The sequence below is a fragment of the Pogoniulus pusillus genome, chromosome 19 (assembly GCF_015220805.1).
Source record: "Pogoniulus pusillus isolate bPogPus1 chromosome 19, bPogPus1.pri, whole genome shotgun sequence".
NCBI lineage: Eukaryota > Metazoa > Chordata > Aves > Piciformes > Lybiidae > Pogoniulus > Pogoniulus pusillus.
Window position 1 is genome coordinate 4,217,948 of NC_087282.1, and position 19,904 is coordinate 4,237,851.

General features: G+C 48.2%; 1 protein-coding gene across 2 annotated transcripts in view; it reads left to right on the top strand.

The window, feature by feature from the left end:
• Window positions 1–19,904, top strand: part of LOC135183788 (fibronectin type-III domain-containing protein 3a-like) — a 63,652-nt gene that overhangs the window by 38,128 nt on the left and 5,620 nt on the right. For both annotated transcript variants that reach the window (XM_064158991.1, XM_064158990.1), the window contains 17 exons: window positions 953–1,225; window positions 3,922–3,977; window positions 5,132–5,286; window positions 5,576–5,635; window positions 6,348–6,486; window positions 8,402–8,455; window positions 9,835–9,956; window positions 10,047–10,221; window positions 10,884–10,970; window positions 11,614–11,752; window positions 13,245–13,313; window positions 13,625–13,743; window positions 13,839–13,944; window positions 15,417–15,592; window positions 16,350–16,463; window positions 16,912–17,061; window positions 18,380–18,660. In XM_064158991.1, the coding sequence (XP_064015061.1) occupies window positions 953–1,225; window positions 3,922–3,977; window positions 5,132–5,286; window positions 5,576–5,635; window positions 6,348–6,486; window positions 8,402–8,455; window positions 9,835–9,956; window positions 10,047–10,221; window positions 10,884–10,970; window positions 11,614–11,752; window positions 13,245–13,313; window positions 13,625–13,743; window positions 13,839–13,944; window positions 15,417–15,592; window positions 16,350–16,463; window positions 16,912–17,061; window positions 18,380–18,660 (2,275 nt within the window). The remainder of the gene's footprint in view (window positions 1–952; window positions 1,226–3,921; window positions 3,978–5,131; window positions 5,287–5,575; window positions 5,636–6,347; window positions 6,487–8,401; window positions 8,456–9,834; window positions 9,957–10,046; window positions 10,222–10,883; window positions 10,971–11,613; window positions 11,753–13,244; window positions 13,314–13,624; window positions 13,744–13,838; window positions 13,945–15,416; window positions 15,593–16,349; window positions 16,464–16,911; window positions 17,062–18,379; window positions 18,661–19,904) is intronic.

Genomic DNA, 19,904 nt, shown 5'->3' on the forward strand with positions numbered 1-19,904 from the left:
AGGGAGCATCCACAGCCTCCTGGGCAACCTCTGCCAGTGTCTCACCACCCTCACTGCAAAGAATTTCTTCCTAGTCTCTAGTCTGAATCTGCCCTCCTCTAGCTTCATTCTGCTCTTAGCTGAGCTTTGTGCCCATGCACTGGTATGAGCCTGCTCTGTAGACTGCCAGTCAGCTGTGCCATAGATATGTGTTTTAATAGGGGGTGCATTAAGACTGACACCAGCAGGTCAAGGGAGGTTCTTCTCCCTTTCTGTGCTGCACTAGTGAGGCATTGGAGTACTGGGTCCAGTTCTGGGCTTCCTAGATCTAAAGAGACAGACAGCTACTGAGCAAAGTCCAGAGGAGGATGCTGAAGGGATTGGAGCATCTCTCTGACAAGGAAAGGCTGACAAACCTGGGATTGTTTAGCCTGGAGAGGAGCAGACTGAGAGGAGATCATATCAGTGCTTCTCAGTATCTAAAGGGCCAGCAGATGGGGCCTGAGTCTTTTCAGTGGTGCCCAGCAACAGGAAAAAGAGCAATGGGCACAGACTGGAACCCAGGAGATGAGAAAAAATGTCTTTGGTGTGAGAGTATCAGAGCCCTGGCCCAGGCTGCCCAGAGAGGTTGTGGAGTCTCCTTCTTTGGAGAGATAACCAAACTTGCCTGGGCATTGTCATCCTGGGCAACCTACTGTGGGTGCTCCTGCTTTAGCAAGGGAGTTGGACTAGATGATCTCCAGAGGTCCCTTCCAACTTGTACTGTTCTGTGTGATGCTTGCTGTGATTCTGACCCCTTCCTTGCTCTGCTGCCCGGAGACATCTGAATATCAGCTGTGAAACTCTTCAGTTTCCATGGGTTTTCAAGTTGTGTTTTCACTGTAGCTATTCAGCTCTCAAATGGAGACACTGATTTTCTCAGCTGGCAAACAAGTTGTTGTGAATAATGAAGCAAGTTCTCTTTTTGTTGCAGAACCTCGTTCTCATGGGAGAACAAACTTCATTCAGCGAGACGAAAGGAGTCTTAAAATGCAAGAACACCTGAAGAAAAGACTAAAAGACAGACAAGCCAGTGGTCACACTAACAACAAACTTAACAGTCCTCCATCTTCACCACACAAAGTTGTGAATTCTTCCAGTGCAACAGTTCAGAATGGAAATGGAAAGGGACAGCAAGGGGCAGGAGGACCGCTAAAGCAGAAGCAGGTTGGAAAAACAAAGGGCAGTGCAGATGCAGAGATGGGAGGTAGGTTGCCTTGAAATGGTAAAAGAGATCAACCTAGGCTTGGTTTGGGTGGTTTTGTAACAGAAGATGCTGAAAGTTCATTACCAAACAGTGTCTGAAATACTTGAATTTGGCTATGTGTTAGACCAGTCAGGATTAGAGGTAGCCAGAAATGCTTTTCACTGTCTTTGGGTGTTTCTTTTTCCTCTCTAGAAACAGTGGTGCTGCAGGTTTGTTAATTGGAGATTGATCAGATGAAATCTTTAGGAAGGTTTAATTTCAGACTTTAGCATTGTTTTAACTCCTCTGCCTGTGGGAACCCAAAGCATAGCAACATTTGCCTTTTCAGCCAGGATCAATCAGTGGGGATGAGCTCAGTGAGGATGATCTGGGGGTACTTAAAAGACTTCTGCTGACGTTCTTTGGGGTACTAGGAGTTACTTCAAGCTTTCAAGCAATAGGAAGGGTTGAACCAACTCTTTTCAGGTGTCATTTCAGTTGGATTCTTTGTTTTGCTCAAAGGAATCTTTGGGCTTCACTGGTTTCTGGCTGTTTACTTGCATCTACTGCAATACCTTGTGTACAATATCTGTGTCCTTCCTCTTCACATAGATCCACAGCAGAGATGCTGACAGTTTCTTAGCATGATTCTTTAAATGATTTGTGCACCTTGTTGTGGCTTTGGTGTGGGTCTTAAACTAAATGGTGTTAGGCTGCAAGGTCTAATCCTCACCTGTTGCAAGAGCTGTTGAAGTGAGTCCAGAGGAGGTCACAAAGATGATCCAAAGGCTGGAACACCTCTGCTGTAAGGATGGGCTAAGGAAGCTGGAGGTATTCAGCCTGGAGAAGAGAAGACTCAGGGGGAACCTTAGAGCTGCCTTTCAGTACTTGAAGGGATCCTACAGGAAGGCTGCAGAGGGATTTTTCATCAGGGTGTCTAGAGACAGGACAAGGGGAAATGGTTTGAAGCTGAGGGAGAGCAGGGTTAGACTGGAGCTTAGGAAGAAGCTCTTCACTATGAGGGGTGGTGAGACTCTGGAATAGGCTGCCCAGGGAGGTCTTGGATGTTTGCTCCCTAGGGATTGATCAAAACTAGGGTGGAAAAGGCCTTGAACAGCTGGGTCTAGTTGGGGGATGTCCTTCTGCAGCCTTCTTGTAGCCCCCTTCAGGTACTGCAAGGCCACTATTGTGTCTCCCTGGAGCCTTCTCTTCTCCAGGCTGAACAACCTCAGCTCCCTCAGCCTGTCACAGGCTCACAAGATATTAGGGGCTGGAAGGGACCCAAGGAGATCGACTCCAACTCCCCTGCCAGAGCAGGACAATCCTATCTAACACAGATCACAGAGGAACACATCCAGACAGGCCTTGAAAGGCTCCAGAGAAGGAGACTCCACAGCCTCTCTGGGCAGCCTGTGCCAGTGCTCTGGGACCCTTACAGTAAAGAAGTTTTCCCCTTGTGTTGAGGCAGAACCTCCTGTGCTGCAGCTTCCATCCATTGCTGCTTGTCCTATTGGAGGGAGCAGTGAGCAGAGCCTGTGCCCCCCTCCTGGCAGCCTTCAAATACATTTATCAAATCCCCTCTCAGTCTTCTTTTCTCCAGACTAAACAGCCCCAGGTCCCTCAGCCTCGCCTCATCAGCCATGCCCCCCAGTCCCCTCATCATCCTCGTAGCCTTCTGCTGGCCCCTCTCCAGCAGATCCCTGTCCCTCTTCAACTGGGGAGCCCAAAACCGAATGCAGTGTTCAAGATGAGGTCTCACCAGGGCAGGGTAGAGGGGGAGGAGAACCTCCCTTGATCTGCTGGACACACTCTTCCCAACACACCCCAGGATCCCATTGGCCTTCTTGGTCACAAGGGCACATTGCTGTGCCATGGTTAACTTGGTATCCAGCAGGACCCCCAGGTCCCTCTCACAGGGCTGCTCTCCAGCAGATCACCTCCCAGCCTGTACTGGTGCAGTTCATTATTCCTCCCCAGGTGCAGGACTCTGAACTTGTCCTTGTTGAACCTCATCTGGTTCCTCTGTGCCCAGCTCTGTCTGTCCAGGTCTCTCTGGATGGCCACACAGCCTTCAGCTGGATCAGCCAAGCCTCCCAGCTTGGTGTCATCAGCAACCTTGTGGAGCAGACTGTCTATCTGTGCCCTCATCAATGTCATTGATGAAGATGCTGAACAGGACTGGCCCCAGCACTGTTCCCTGGGCGACACCACTGGTTACTCCAGCTGGACCTGGCACCCTCGATCACCACCCTCTGTCCTTGTAGCAGAGGTGCTCCAGGCCCCTTGGATCATTTTCACTGCCCTCTTTTGATCAGACTCCTTCCTGCTTAGGCCTGCAGCAAGTGTTGTGCAACAGCGGTGTGAGGAAAGCACATGCAGCAGGGAGATAAGATCTCATTGTCATTTTTATGACACCTCTCAGTTTTGGAGGAATGTTTTTGTGTTGTCAAAGAAAACTCATTTATCCTCAGACCAGGAAAATATCCCCTTTGTGCAGGATGTACTAAAAGGGTTTTTGTAAGGCTGTTAGTTTTGGACAGTTGGTGTTTCTCTCCCCTTCCTCAGCCAAAATAAACAGGGGAAATGAACTTTGCACAATAACTGCTATTGTTAAACCCTTTAATGAGGCTCACTCCATCTTGTGGTGGCATTTTTGTAACAGGCTGCTTTTCCTCTTGGGGCTTGGGGGTAATCTGGTTTGTATTTGGAATTTTCAGACCCTGACATAGAATCCAAGAAATGTGATATTCACTTGAGCATTGGCAAGCCAGTTGTAAGTATTCCCCTTTAAACATTCTTTGCTGTCCCTACCCTTTCTGTAAAATCACATCTTACTGATTCCCTTTTATTTTTTCCTTGTAATGGTTTGTTTTTTAATGTATATATTTAAGAGAGAAAATGTAGTTGACTTGTCAGAGGTTAGAGCTGGGAAAGGGCAAACCCACTTGCTGAAAGAGTTTGACTCAGTTGCCCAGTCTGTAAGGCTAGAATCAGTCTCCTGTTGAAGCTGTTGAGTGTTTGTGTGTGTGAGGGCTTCAGGAACAAGGGGTTGCTAAAATAGTGGAAGTCTGCCCACACTTGGCACCATCCTTCCATCAGCAGGGAGGATTTAAGAGCTTGGGGAAATCAAACTGATCAAAAAACGTCTTGTTTTTTTTCTTTATGTTACATTTAGAAATTGGAGCAAATATTTGAGTCCTTGCAGACTTCTTTAGGGAGTTGGGAGTCTGGTGATGTTAATTTAAATGCCTCAAGGCTCAAACTGCCCTGAGGTTCTTGATTTGGAGCACTCTTCTTTGCATCACCTACACTGTAAGCATGGGTTGTGTCCTTTTGCTCCTGCTTTCTAGCTGCTCTTTCTCCTGGTAGTCATTTTTTCATGGGTGCTCCTGACATCTGTGCTCTTTGCTAACAGAGGAAAGCACTGAGTTGATCAGAGGGAATTTGGAGTGTGAGCAAAAAAAAAAGCTTAGACCAAAACCTTTCAGTTGTGAGCGCTTCATATTGGAGCCTCTGTCTTGTCCTAGAGCTTAGTGGTTAAATGTTAAGGTGGTGCAAGTGAATTGTGGTGGAATGGAGAGTCAGGCTTTGTGACTGCCTAAATACAGATCTGGTGTCAGTGTTCCAAGAGTCCAAAGCTGAAAATCCGCTCCAATTGAGGGCTGTGAGCAGCGCAGGTCGGAACAGAAGCTTTTCCCTTGGTACACTGAGCCTGTCTGTGCCCGAGGGAAATCCCTTCGCGTGGTACTTTAGCAATGAAAAGAAGTCGTTTACGTTCAAACAGTGCCTCAGTATTTCCCACTACGAAGGTAAAGAGAATTCCTCCAGCGAGGAGCTTCCCGGGCAAGCTAGGGACACCGTGTTATTGACTAACAAACCTTTTCTTTCAGAAAGCAAACTTACTTGCATTATTTATGCTTTTAATAGGTTTCTGATATACAAGCAAGATCAGCCGTTCTGTCCTGGAATCTCCCAGTTAGTTCACAGAATGGAGAGAGCCATAGTCATAGTCCAGCAGCATTTACATTTGAAGTAGCAATATCCAACAGTGGTAAAAATGGAAAATTTAAATCTGTCTATGTGTAAGTTTAGTTTCTTCCTTTAAGCACAATACCCATGTTTAAAAAAAAACCAACCCATTAACCCATCAGCAATCTCTCTGTCAGGAGCTGCTTTGTTGACTTGCAGACCTACCTACCTACCTGCCTGCCTGCCATGAAATAAATGTTAAGTAATGGCACTAAGAGTCACATGGACAATGGAAAACGGGAAAGTTAAATGTGCTCTACGTGGGTTTGCTTTTCAATGAGCTGTTGGCCTTGGAAGTGCCAGGAAGAGTTGTGACTCTGCTTTCTTTTTTCCTTTTCACAGTGGGGAAGAGTTAACAATTACACTGCCTGATCTCAGACCAGCAACTGATTACCATGCCAGGTATGTCCGTGGTGGGGGATTCTCCTCCCCCTCCACTCTGCCCTGGGGAAGCTGCATCTGGAATATTGTGTCTGGTTCCTGGCCCCTCGGTTCCAGAAGGAACTCAGGGAGCTGCTTGAAAGAGTCTGATGCAGAGCCATGAAGATGCTGAAGGCAGTGGAGCACCTCCCTGTGAGGACAGGCTGAGGGAGCTGGGGCCTGGAGCTTGGAGTGGTGACCTCATTCCTAGTGATAAAGATGTGCAGGGCAGCGTCAGGAGGACAGGGCCAGGCTCTGCTCAGGAATGTCCAGTGACAGGACAAGGGGCAGTTGGTGCAAGCTGGAGCAGAGGAGGTTCCATGGGAACAGGAGGGGAAACGTTTTCCCTGTGAGGGTGGCAGAGCCCTGGAGCAGGCTGCCCAGAGAGGTTGTGGAGTCTCCTTCTCTAGAGACTTTCAAAACCTGCCTGGATGTGTTCCTGTGGGACCTGCTCTAGGTACTCCCTGTGACATGGGCATCAGTTTCTAGAACCTGGAGTGACATAAACTCACTCTGTGTTCTATGTCCCTGAATGAAAAGACAAGAAACAGCTTTCTTTGGGGACCAGTCAGCTGAAAGAAGAGCAATTGGGTTGATCCTGTGGCTGGAACCACTGCTCTGAAGCTGACAGCTCCTTCCTTTAAATGTTCAGGTGCTAATGCAACAGCAACATCATTCACTGTGCTTTGTTCAGAGTTTCAGCCACCAGCAGTTCCATTAAAGAATCCATTTCGGAGTTGGTGAGTTTCACTACGGAGAGCTGTGAGCCAGACAGCCCAGCTGCCCCCAAGCTGATTAACAGAACCAAGAACAGCCTCAGCTTGCAGTGGAAGGTAAGCATCTGCACTGCTCACGTGTGGTGTGTTTCACTTAGCTGTTGTCAGTAATTTTGGCTCTGCTTTAGGTGTTTCCTTTTCCCTTGCTCTGTTCAGATTGATAAACTGTGGTAGTTCCTCATCTTGCAATGGTGACTCAGCTTCCTTTCAGTGTGCTGGGCTTGGTGGCAGGTCTCAGTAAGCATGAGCTACTCAAATAGGAAAGTGCTTCTGACCTGGCAGTGCAGGAAAGGATTGAACATTTATTTGTTTAGAACCAGAAGAGGTAGGGTTGGAAGGGACATAGACTGGATGTTAGGAGGAAGTTGTTGGCAGAGAGAGTGATTGGCATTGGAATGGGCTGCCCAGGGTGGTTGGGTCGCTGTCCCTGGGGGTGTTCAAGAAGAGACTGGATGAGGCACTTAGTGCCATGGTCTAGTTGATTGGATAGGGCTGGGTGCTAGGTTGGACTGGATGAGCTTGGAGGTCTCTTCCAACCTGGTTGATTCTATGATTCTGTGACCTCCAAAGGTCATCTAGTCCAGCCCTCCCTGCAGGGTTACTCAAAGCCTTGTTGAGCCTGACCTTGAATATCTCCAGGGATGAGGCTTCAACTACCTCCCTGGGCAACTTATTGCAGTATTGCACCACCTTGATGGTGCAGAACTTGTTCCTAACATCCAGTGTAAATCTCCTCTGATTTCAAACCACTGTCTCTCGTCCTGTGGCTGCAGGCCTTTGGGAACAGTCCCTCTGCAGCCTTCTTGTAGGCCCCATTCAGTTACTGGAAGGGATCTTATCCTGGGTGATAAACAGATATGACTTAACCTTGTAATTGTTACTCATATATAATTCTTATAGAACCTTCGAGTTCTTTTAGCTCTTTCGATCCATTTGAAGTAAATTTCCTTGGGTAGTTCATAGCTTTCATTTTTTGAGCCTGACTTCTGAATCTCTACAACAGCTGTGAGGATCTATTGGTAAATTCTTGGTGTTATGACTACATTTACACCTGGAAAACAGTTTATAGCTCAACAACTTTAATTAGTTAAAACTATTTATGTGACCTGTGCTTAGAAAGTGAAGGAAGTTCCCAATTGATGTGTCCTGACAAGCACAGAAGTTGCTGTGCCTGAACATGCAGTGGAAGTAAGTCAGGAAAAAATGCTCTACAAATATCAGTTGTGTGATTCATAAAATAAAACTCTGCCTAAACTCAGCTTCTATATACAGTCAGAATTAAGAGGAGTAGTAGAGCAGCTGGGGAGCCATCAAGAGTCATAGAATTGACCAGGTTGGAAAAGACCTCTAAGCTCATACGGTCCAACCTGTCACCTAACCCTTGTGATTAACTAAGCCATGGCACTAAGTGCCTCATCCAGCCTCCTCTTAAACACCTCAAGGGATGGGGACTCCACCACCTCCCCGGGCAGCCCATTCCAATGCAAATCACTCTTGCTCTGAAGATCTTCTTCCTAACATCCAGCCTAAATCTGCCCTGGCACAGCTTGAGGCTGTGTCCTCTTCTTGGGTGCTTGGGAGAAGAGATCAACCCCACCTGGCTGCAACCTCCTTTCAGGTAGTCGTAGACAGCAATAATGTCTCCCTTGACCCTCCTCCAGGCTGAAAAGAGAGGAAAGAAGAACTCAGCTCCTTAGAGTACCTTGTAGTTGTTCTCTTTCTGACTCACCTCACTCAGTCCATGCCCTCTGTGCCCACAGAAGTTCCCATTTATCACATGAATGTTTGTAGAAGGAGACTCTTCTGTGAGCCTACCACAGGTTCCTTTCAGCTCTGTGCTAAATAATTTGCTTTGAGAGGCAGCTGGTGTTTGTTAATCAATTCAAATAGAGTTTTGTTTGAATGTGCAATAATCTTTTTAAAAGCACTACCCTTTGATTTTTAACTCTTCTCATTCTTTCTTTATTTTCAGTCCTCAAATGACAACGGTTCCAAAATAACCAATTTCCTTTTAGAATGGGATGAGGTAAGACCTTTTCTAGTGGGTAAAAAACAATCCTCATGACATCTGTAGACCAATTATACTTAAAAATACTTTTTGCTTAGGTCCATCAGCTATTTTCAGTGCAACTTGTCCAGGCAGTTTTAAAGAGACAAGTCAATTAAAAAGCTTGAATCAAACTCCTGGACATGCAGAAATTAGAATAAGACAGTCCTGTCAGGTCCTCTGAGAGGACAGTGATAAGCTCCCTTGTTTGCTTCTTGTCATCCAGGGTGTGATTAATATCTCCATGCTCTGTTTAAATGAGGGAACATTTGGCCTCTCTCTTGGGTAGCTGGGAAAAGCAGCACTCTGCTTTGCCGCTTCTTGTTTCCTCTTGCTGCCCTTTATTACTCTTTTTGTCAAACCTACAGTGCTAAAAACCTCCACCAAAATGTGAGGTTAGGACCAAGAATGCCCAGAATTACTCTCAAACTCAGTATGATGTTCATGGAGTAGTGGGAGTTGGAAGGGATCTCTCTAGAGGTCTAAATTATGTAAGGGTCATCTAGCCCAATGCCCCTGCTAAAGCAGGGTCACCCACAGCAGGTTGGCCAAAATGGCATTCAGGTGGGTTTGGAATCTCTCCAGAGAAGGAGAATTCACAGCCTCTCTGGGCAGCCTGGACCAAGGCATTGGCACCCTCAGAGAAAGGAGGTTTTTCTTCCCGTTCAGGTGAAACTCAGTTTGTGCCTGCTGCCCCTTGTCCTGTTGCTGGGCACCACTAAAAAGAGTCTGTCTCCATCTTCTTGTCTCCTGCCCTTTAGCTGTGGATGAGCATCGAGCAGATCCCCTCTGTCTGCTCTTCTCCAGGCTAAACAGCCTCAGGGCTCTCAGCCTTTCCCTTCCATAGAGATGCTCCAGGCTCTTCAGCATCTTTGTAACCTCCTCTGGACTTCCCCCAGTAATTCCCTGTCTCTCTTGATCTGGGCAGCCCAGAACTGGAGCTGGAATATCAGATGCGGCCTCACTAGGGCAGAGCAGGAGGGAAGGAAAACCTCTTTTGACCTGCTGGCCACCAGGAGACCATTGGCTTTCTTGGCCATGAGAGCATATTGCTGCCTCATGGTGAACTCGTCCATCAGCACCCCAAGCCCTTCTCTGTGGAGCTGGTTTCCAGCAGGTCAACCCTCTCTTGTACTGGTGCAGGGAGTAATTTCTCCCCAGGTGCTGCACCCTACGCTTGTCCTCGTCGAACTTCATGAGGTTCCTCTTGGCTCAAGTGTCCAGCCATTCCTTAGCCTTAGTCATATTTGAATTATTATGATGAAATATAGGAAAATTAAGAGTGAGGAAGGATTGATCTTAGGAGGGAAAACAGAAAGAGTGTCAGAAACACTGAGGTTGTTGTCACTTTCTTCAAGGGCAAGAATGGACCCTTCAAAGAATGCTACTACGGACACCTGAAGCAGTACAAACTCACCAAGCTCTCTCCTTCTACCAAGTACTCACTCAGACTAGCTGCTAAAAATGATATTGGAATGAGGTAAGGAACACAAGCATCCAGAGCATGGAATTTTTTTCTCCTCAGCTCTGGCTTCTGCTGTTACAACCTTTTGTTAAACCACCTTTGCAGCGGGTTCAGCGAGATGGTGACGTACTACACAGCAGGAATTGTCCCACCTGCCCCCTCCCCACCAGTGCTCATTGAAGCAGGAGTGACCTGGCTGTCATTGAAGTGGAGCCCACCAAGTGGGGTGTCCACAGAGGACTCTCTCACTTACAGTTTAGACATGGAAGAAGAAGGCTCTGTAAGTGCTGGGGTTTGCTACCTGGGTAAAAGTCTGATAGGCAGCAGTGCTTAGAGGAAGAAATGAACCATTTTGCTTGCAAATGAAATGGTGCAAAATACTATGAGGAGAGGCTATGAGAGCTGGGGCTCTGCAGCCTGGAGAAGGCTTCCAGGAGACCTTGTAGTAGCCTTTCAGTATCTAGAAGAAAGCTGGGGAGGGACAGTTGACAAGGTTTTGTAATGACAGGTTGAGGAGCTATGGGTTTGAATTGGCAGAGGGAGGATTTAGACTGGATGTTAGGAGGAAGTTCTTTACAGTGAGAGTGGTGAGACACTGAAATGAGTTGCTCAGGGAGGCTGTGGAGCACAGAATCACAGAATGTGATCTTTGATCACATTCTGTGATTCTGTGCTCCACAACCTCCCTGGAAGTGCTCAAGGCCAGGTTGGATGAGGCCTTGATTGACCTGTTTTAGTGGAGGTGTCTGTGGCGGGGGGTTGGAACTGGGTGAGTTTTGAAGTCACTTCCAATCTAAACCATTCTCTGATTTGGCAAGAATTGCATTTATTTAGTAGCAACAAGAAAATAGGTGCAGCTGAAGCTAAAAAAACATTTATCTGCTCTGATTTGGGGTTTATTGTGAGCCATTAGTGACTGCTTCTACTCTTTCTCCTTCTCAGGGTTACGGTTTCCAGCCGCAGTACAACGGAGATGAGCTCTCGTGCACTTTAAGGAATCTGAGGAGGAGCACATCCTACAAGTTCAGGGTTTGTACTGCATTTTGTTTCTGCTTTAATGACAGCTTTCTGCTTTTCTGGAGTTTTAGCATTTAGCTAAGATGCTTTTTCTCTGGAGACAGCAGAAAGTTACCTGCCCTTTTGTTGCTGTCATAGAATCGCAGAATCAATAAGGTTGGAAATGCTCTCCAAAATAAGCAGGTCCAAACATTAACTGCCAGGGCACCACTGAGCCATGTCCTCAGCACCATATCTACACAGCTTTTCAACCCCTCCAGGGATGGGGACTCCGTCACTGGCCTGGGCAGCCTGTTTGAGGCCTTAGCAACCCCTTTGGGGAAGAAATTGTTCCTCATATCCAACCTAAACCTTCCCTGGCACAGCTTGAGGACGTTTCTTCTTGTTCTATCACTTGTTCCCTGGGAGAAGAGACTGATCCCCACATGACTCCAATCTCCTTTCAGGTAGAGTGTGAGAAAGGTCCCCCCCTAAAGAGGGAGAGTTGTAATAGATTTTGGTGGAATCATAACCCAGAGCACACTTGTGCACTAGCTGCTTTTGGTTTTTGTTGTGATTCAGTTTGGTTTGTCACAGAAGAACCTTACAAATCAACAGAGTGGTACTTGTCATTAAATCAGCCACTTATTATCTACTGCATTTGTTCCTCCAACAGCTCTTTGCCTACAACAGTGAGGGAAAAAGCAGCCCTAGTGAGGTGGTAGAACACAGCACCCATCCTGACAAACCTGGACCACCGAGTAAACCAGCTGTGAAGGGCAAGATCCACGCACATAGTGTGAAAGTTACCTGGGGTAGGTGGCCTGGTGTGCATGCTGAGTTTGAGTGCAGCTTTTCTACCTATGGGCACCCAGAAACACAGGGTAAAAAACAGAGGTGAGCTCAGGCTAATTTCTTGCCTCTGCAGATGCCATTACTGCAGGAGAAATCAGGAGTGCCACCAAAACTTCCAGCTTGGCTTAAAATCATAGAATCACTCAGGTTGGAAGAGACCTCCAAGATCATCCACTCCAACCTAGCACCCAGCCCTAGCCAATCAACCAGACCATGGCACTAAGTGCCCCAGCCAGGCTTGGCTTCAACACCTCCAGGCACGGCCACTCCACCACCTCCCTGGGCAGCCCATTCCATTGCCAATCACTCTCTCTGACAACAACTTCCTCCTAACATCCATCCTGAACCTGCCCTGGCACAGCTTGAGACTGTTTCCCCTCATTCTGTTGCTGGCTGCCTGGCAGAAGAGCCCAACCCCACCTGGCTACAGCCTCCCTTCAGGTAGCTGTAGCCAGCAATGAGGTCTGCCCTGAGCCTCCTCTGCTGCAGGCTGCACACCCCCAGCTCCCTCAGCCTCTCCTCACAGGGCTGTGCTCCAGGCCCCTCACCAGCCTCATTGCCCTTCTCAGGACACCTTCCAGCACCTCAACATCTCTCTTGAATTGAGCAGCCCAGAACTGGACACAGCACTCAAGGTGTGGCCTGGACAGGTGTGGCTTGTGGTAGGGCAGTGGTGCTGAAGCAGTGCTTGTCTTTGTTCATCTTGGAGAAGCAGGCAATGCTCTTGCCTGGTGCAGTACCCTCCAGATGTGTTGTGGACACAGACTCACAGCATGGTGAGGGCTGGAAGATCATCCAATCCAACCCCTGCCTGCTAAAGCAGGGGTGCCCAGGGTCATGTCCAGGTGGGTTTGGAACCTTTGCAGAGAAGAGGACTCCACAACCTCTCTGGGCTGCCTGGGCCAGGGCTTTCACATCCTCACAGGAAAGGTTTTTTCCCCTTTCACATGAAATCACCTGGGTTTGTGCCTGTTGCCCCTTGTCCTGTCACTGGGCACCACTGAAAAGTCATTGGTCCCATCCTCTTGCCCCCCCATCCTTTAGCTATTGATTGGTATTGAGATGATCCCTCCAGATCTGCTCATCTCCAGCCTCAGGACATAACAGAGATGCTCCAGGCCCCTCGGCACCTCTGTAGCCTTCACCAGACCCTCCGTGGTAGTTCCCTATCTCTCTTGAACTGAACATAGGACTCCAGAATTCTCACACACTCTTAAAAGTTGAGCAGTGGTACCTGAAATAGGCAGCATTTTCCTGGTGTGTCTTCTTCCTGCATCAGTCACCACAGTGGAAAATGAGCTGTGGCCATGGAAGTGCAGAGTTTGCTGTTTCTGATTGCAGAGCTGAGTTTTCCACTTGAACATATTCTGTCACTGTTTGCCATGTTCTCTGGAAAGCTGATAAGGGTTTGAAGTCTTCTATCATATACTCAAAGGTGTTGATTTCTTTCAGAACCACCCAAAGATAATGGAGGATCAGACATCACTAAGTACTTCTTGGAACTCTCAGACACATCAGTTGGTAAGACACCACCTTCAAGCACTGACTCAGCTTGTGCTGCTTCAGTGTCCTGATTCACTACCCCTTGCTCCAGCCAATACTCTTCTGTTTTCAGATGTCCACGTTGTGTTCTGTGTGTTCTTTGCTTCATTGAGCAGTCAAACTGCATTCTGTGGCTTGACTTCTTAATTATTCTTAAGAAGATTATTAAATAAAAATCTTAATTGTATTAATCTTAATTCTATTCAGGAAGCTTAATGAATACTTGCATGAGAAAACTGTCAGGGTTGATTCTTGCAGGTTTTGTGAAGTATTTTCTTTTCTTCCCTCAGGAGGTAAATGGGAGCCTGTCTACAGTGGTTCCCAGAGAGAACATGTGTGTGATCACCTCAAGCCTGGCACTTCGTACAGGCTGAGAGTTTACTGTGTCAGTAAAGGTGGTGAAAGCCAGGTGAGGGAATCAGTTTGCTTCTGGACATCGTTTCCAGTGATGTTTTAGTGACATGTTCTGTGTTCCCCCTCTAACCTACTGTGCATTGCCTCCAGGCTTCTGATGTTAGCACTGTTACCACATCAGCTGTTCCTCCCGGCCCCTGTCGTCCTCCGTGCCTGCTGGGCAAAACTAAGCCCAAGGAAATCACTTTGCAGTGGGGTAAGCTCCAGTATTGCTGAGAAAAGTACTTTGCTGATTTGGTTTAGGTTGGATATTAGAAGAAACTTCTTCACTGAGAGGATTTTCAAACACTAGAGTGGGCGTCCCAGGGAGGTAGAATCGTAGAATCAGTCTGGGTTGGAAGGGACCACAGGGATCATCTGGTTCCAACCCCCCTGCCATGGGCAGGGACACCCTAACCTAGGTCAGACTGTCCAGAGCCTTAAGTACCTCCAGGGATGAGGCTTGAATCACTTTGCTGGGCAACCCATTCCAGGCTCTCACCACTCTCATGCTCAACAACTTCCTCCTCACTTCCAATCTGACTCTTCCCACCTCCAGCTTCGCTCCATTCCCCCCCAGTCCTGTCACTCCCTGACAGCCTAAAAAGTCCCTCCCCAGCTTTTTTGTAGGCTTCCTTCAGAGCCTGGAAGGCCACAAGAAGGTGGAGGCCTGGAAGCCTCCTCTTCTGCAGACTCAACAGCCCCAACTCTTTCAGTCTGTGCTCACAGCAGAGCCGCTGCAGCCCTCTGAGCATCCTCCTGGCCGTGCTCTGGACACACTCCAGCATCTCCACAGCCCTCTTGTAATAGAGACTCAATAGGTAGCTGAATCCCCATCCCTGGAGGTGTTTAAAAGAGTTGGTGAGGAACATGGTTTAGCCCCAGACTTGGTAGAGTTAGAGAATGGCTGGACTTTGATCTCAAAGGTCTTTTCCAAGCAAAACAATTCTGTGATTCTGTGAAGTGAAAAATATGTAGAACTCTTGAGAGAAAGACTTAAAAGACATAGCTGTGGTCCCTGACCTTAGTTATTTAGGGGAGGTGGTTAACAGCAAAGCTTGCTAGCCACCTCCACCTTCACAGAATCACAGAATTAACCAGGTTGGAAAAGACCTCTAGGATCAAGTCCAACCTATCACCCAACTCTTCTAATTAACTAACCCATGGCACTAAGTGCCTCATCCAGCCTCCTTTTAAACACCTCCAGGGATGGGGACTCCACCACCAACTCAGGCAGCTCATTCCTATGCCAATCACTCTTGCTGTGAAGAACTTCTTCCTAATGTCTCTTTGGTGATGCATGTGCAACAGTCTGTTGAGCCTTGAGCAGACATAAAGGTCTTGCAGTGAGAAAGCTTGTGGAGTGCCTCATTACTGACATGCTTGGCAATTAAAGTTCAGCTCTCCCCTTACTTACATTTCAGTAGAGGAGATAACCAAACAAGTAATGAAGGTAGACTGAGGTTTGTGGAAAAAACTGATGAAGGCCACCTTAGTTTGTCAGTACCTGTGGGGCAAAAAGCAAGCTTGATGAAGTGTTCCTGCTCAGCCACAGGATAGAAGCCTGCATTCTTGCCTTCCAGAGTTCATCTGACACAACTTTTAGCTTGAGGAGGCTGATTAGAAGCTGAAAGCATAAGCGTGTTGTGAAACTGATAGAGCAAAACCATAACCCCTTTTCTTTCCTAGGCCCACCAGCTGCTGATGGAGGTGCTGACATCACAGAGTACATCCTAGAGATGGCAAGCTCTGAGCAGGAGGAACGCAGACAGGTGTACCAGGGTCTGGCAGCTGAACATGTGGTGAACAATCTGCTTCCAGGGAGGACGTACTGCTTCTGGATACGAGCAGCCAATAAAGTTGGGGTAACCACTGTGCTCCTAAGAGCCACTCTCTTCTTCAGTGGTGATACTGTTGCCTCCCAAACCTGATCATGTTGTGTGGCTTCCATCTCCTGTTGTAGTTCTGTTGAAGGAGCAACGTTTCTTACAGCATAACAGAATAGAAGATTCAGTAAGTTAGGGCTGAAGGAAGGACTGAATGTCCCTGAGCAAGGAGATGTTCATTGTGTAGCACAATTCTTTTGTCCCTTACTGGATTTTTGTCAGCAACAAATGTCCCAGGCTAGTGCTGGACACTCTCTTGCTCCTGTTAGTCCTTTCTCTGATGGCAGTGGCAGCGTTTCTGGCTGTGAATAGCCACTGAAAAGTTTGTGCCTTGAGAAATTGCCTCCTGGTTTACAACGGGTATAGACTCTGTGGCTTGTGGTGTGGGAATAGCGTTGTGTAGAGAGAGGTGTGTTCAAATAATGCCAGGTTTGAACAAGGCTGGGATAAATGTTGGTTGCAGCAAAGCCTGTCTGAAAGAGTACCCAGCTGCTCCTGGAAGCCAGATCCTAACTAGAAGGAAAGGAAAGAGTGGGAGGATTACAGCTGTCCTGTAGGCACAGAGCCAGTTCAGAAGCTACCTGAAAGGAATTTTAAACGAGGCTGTGAAGCTAAGCACTGAAGTCTTCTATTTATTTCTCCATCAAGTTAAAAATACTTTGTTTTCTTCAGCTCTTGTGCACCGTGTTTTGCTCTGCTGCTGTGGCTGGATTCATGCAGTTGTGTTCTCTTACAGTTTGGCCCCCACTCAGACAAAGCAGAGGTCTCAACTGCTCCAGGACCCCCTGATCAATGCTGTAAACCCCTGATAACTTGTAAAAGTGCAACTTGTGCTGTGGTTTCCTGGGAGGTAGGTGTTTGTGATGTTCAGTGAGATCAGTAGCTGTCTTCTGGAGTTGTTAGAGAGATGTGTATGATGCAGAGAACATGGAAAGGGTAACGAGGTGGAGTAGAAGCAGAGTATTTAACCCATTTCTTTATAGAGGTTGGTGAAGTTCCACCTTAATAAATGAGGTGACATTTAGTCCTCCTCGTGGTGTGGTAACTGCTATTCCCCATATTTTGTTCATGCAGATGGTGGGAGGTTGTGAGTCGCTCGGAGTTCTGCTCTGAACTGTGGTGGTGTGTGTCTAGCTAGAAACCTTTTAACAAACCCAACCTCAAGTCAGCTGTGGTGGAGAAGCCCCCAGGTTTCAACCCCAGTGCTTCCAGTGTCTCTGTTCAGTGTTACAAGCTTCACTTGTGTGGTGAACCTGTGTGTGCAACAGCTGAAAGAAAACATATCCCTTTCCCCACAGAGCCCTGCGTGCAATGGTGCAGACATCAGCGAATACAGAGTGGACTGGGGGCAGGTGGAGGGATCCATGCACATCATTTACACCGGCCCTGGCCACAGCTATGAAGTGAAAGGTCTCACACCTGCAACCACCTATTACTGCAGAGTCCAGGTAGGAAAGGCCTTTTGCTGCATGTTCCTGAGCAAATGAACAAGTGCAGGCAGTGAGAAGAAAAACTTCACCTTAGAGATTACTAAAATCCTGAACTCTCATCTCCTAGGAGCTGGGGGTGTGCAGCCTGGAAAAGCTCAGGGCAAACCTCATTGCTGTCTGCAGCTACCTGAAGGGAGGCTGTAGCCAGGTGGGGTTGGGCTCTGCTGCCAGGCAAGCAGCAACAGAAGAAGGTTGGGCTCTGCTGCCAGGCAAGCAGCAACAGAAGAAGGGGACAGAGTCTCAAGTTGTGCCAGGGGAGGTCTGGGCTGGATGTTAGGAGGAAGTTGTTGGCAGAGAGAGTGATTGGCATTGGAATGGGCTGCCCAGGGAGGTGGTGGAGTCACCATCCCTGGAGGTGTTGAAGCCAAGCCTGGCTGGGGCAGTTAGTGCCATGGTCTGGTTGATTGTCTAGGGCTGGGTGCTAGGTTGGACTGGATGAGCTTGGAGCTCTCTTCCAACCTGCTTGATTCTATGATTCTAATGACTTCTAGCAGCAGCAGCATGGCCAGCAGCACCATAGCAGAAATTGTCCTCTGGTACTTGGCACTGGTGAGGCTGCATCTCAAATACTGGGTTCAGTTTTGGGCCTCTCACCCCAAGAAGGACTGAGGTGCTGGAGCAGAGAAGGGCAACAAAGCTGGTAAAGGGTCTGGATCACAAATCTCATGAAGAGCAGCTGAGGGACTTGGGCTTGTTTAGCCTGGAGAAAAGGAAGCTCAGGGGAGACCTCACTCTCTACAGCTCCCTGAAAGGAGTTTGGAGCCAAGTGGGTGTCAGTCTCTTCTGCCAGGTAACAAGTGACAGGACAAGAGGAAATGGTCTCAAATTGCACCAGGGGAAGTTTAGGTTGGACATGAGGAAAAATTTCTTAACTGAAAGAATGGTAAAGCTTTGGAACAGGCTGCTCAGGGCAATGGTGGAGTCTCCATCCCTGGAAGGGGTGAAGGGGCATGCTGAGGGGCATGGTTTAGTGGTGACCTGGCAGTGCTGGGTTAATAGTTGGACTCAGCCTTGGAGGTCTTTTCCAACCTGTATGACTAATGCTGTGTGGAAGATAATTGCACTCTTCCTCCTGTCCAGGTCCCCTCCTTGACTACCTGTTCCTAGCCATGAAACGCAGCTCTGCTGCAAACACTTTGCCGTGCTCACCTTTTCTGTGGGACATTTGCATTCCCTTGTCAATGGCTTTCAGTAAGGTGCAGAATGCAGGGAGGTAGCTGTGACCATCTGGTGAGGAAGATGCAGGTTGGTGAGCAGTCCATGGTCTGTCTTTCAGGCTGTGAACGCGGCCGGAGCGGGGCTGTTCGGTGAGACTGGAGTGGTGACCACCCCTGCGGCAGTGCCCGCGGCAGTGTCGGTGCTGCAGCTGCTTGAGGAAGATCAAGTGGAGATTCCTTTTCCTTTATCCACGTGCCTTGCAATCCAGTGGGAAGAACCAAGTTGTCACGGGTCAGAGATCACTGGCTACAACATAGAGTACGGGGAGAAGCAGCTTGTAGCTGTTGGAAGAAGTACCAGCCATGTTCTTGAGAACCTGCTGCCTGACACTCTCTACAGGTAATAATCGTTTCGTTCTGAGCCTGCAGCTGTAGGATTTTCAGTCAGCAGCCTTGAAGGTGGTGCTTACATTGCTCATTCAGAATGTTGGCCTGATTCTCTACAACTCCAGAAATACCCCAACCAAAACCAAATTGTCATCTCCAGAACTAGGCCATGGTGGTTTGGTGGTGGGAGTTGAGATTTCTGTGCTAAGAGGAATGTTCCGGCTCACAGCCTAGGCTTTATTTCAAAGTTTCTGGGTTTAGAGTTTTCTCTTCTGAAGCAATGTGTACAGTGGGGTGATCAGTAGCTCAGCAAAAGAGAATCAGTGTACAGACAAGAGTGGAGCAGCTGCTCTGGTTAGGTCCTTCACCTGAGTTGGGTGAATCCTAGCTGTCATGCAGACTGAAACTGAGAGCAGCCCTGCAGAAAAGGACTTCAGGGTGCTGCTGGGTGAGAAGCTGAACATGAGCCAGCAATGGGCACTTGCAGCCCAGAAGGCAAATGGCAGCCTGGGCTGCATCCAAAGCAGCGTGGCCAGAGATGGAGAGAGGGGATCCTGCCCCTCTGCTCTGCTCGCAGGAGCCCTCACCTGCAGGGCTGTGTGCAGCTCTGGAGCCTTCAACACAGGGAGGACATGGACCTGCTGGAGCTGTTCCAGGGGAGGGCCATGAAAATGATCAGGGGGCTGGAACACCTCTGCTATAAGGTCAGGCTGAGGGAGCTGGGAGTGTTCAGCCTGGAGAAGAGAAGGCTTCAGGATGACCTAATAGAAGCCTGCTAGCACCTGAAGGGGGCTACAAGAAGGCTGCAGAGGGACTGTTTGCAAAGGCCTGCAGGGACAGAATGAGGGAGAATGGTTTGGAAGGAGAGAAGAGCAGATTGAGATTGGATGTGAGGATCAAGTTCTTGGAGGGTGGTGTAACACTGCAGCAGGTTGCCCAGGAAGGTAGTTGAGGCCTCATCCCTGGAGCTATTCAAGGTCAGGCTCTGAGCAACCTGCTCTAGTGGAGGACATCCCTGCTGAGTGTAGGGGGGTTGGACTAGATAACCTTTGGAGGTCCCTTCCAACCCAAACCATTCTATGCTGCTTTTCTTCCTTTATTAAAGCATAGTTCAGTGTCAGTAAGAGACAAACCAAACCACTCAGGTGGCTGTGCAGGACTTGGGCATTTGCTCAGTGAGCAGAATTGTTCAGTGGACCTGAACAATGCTGAGAAACTCTAGAGCTTCCTTATGTGGCAGACAACAGAATTGTGTTG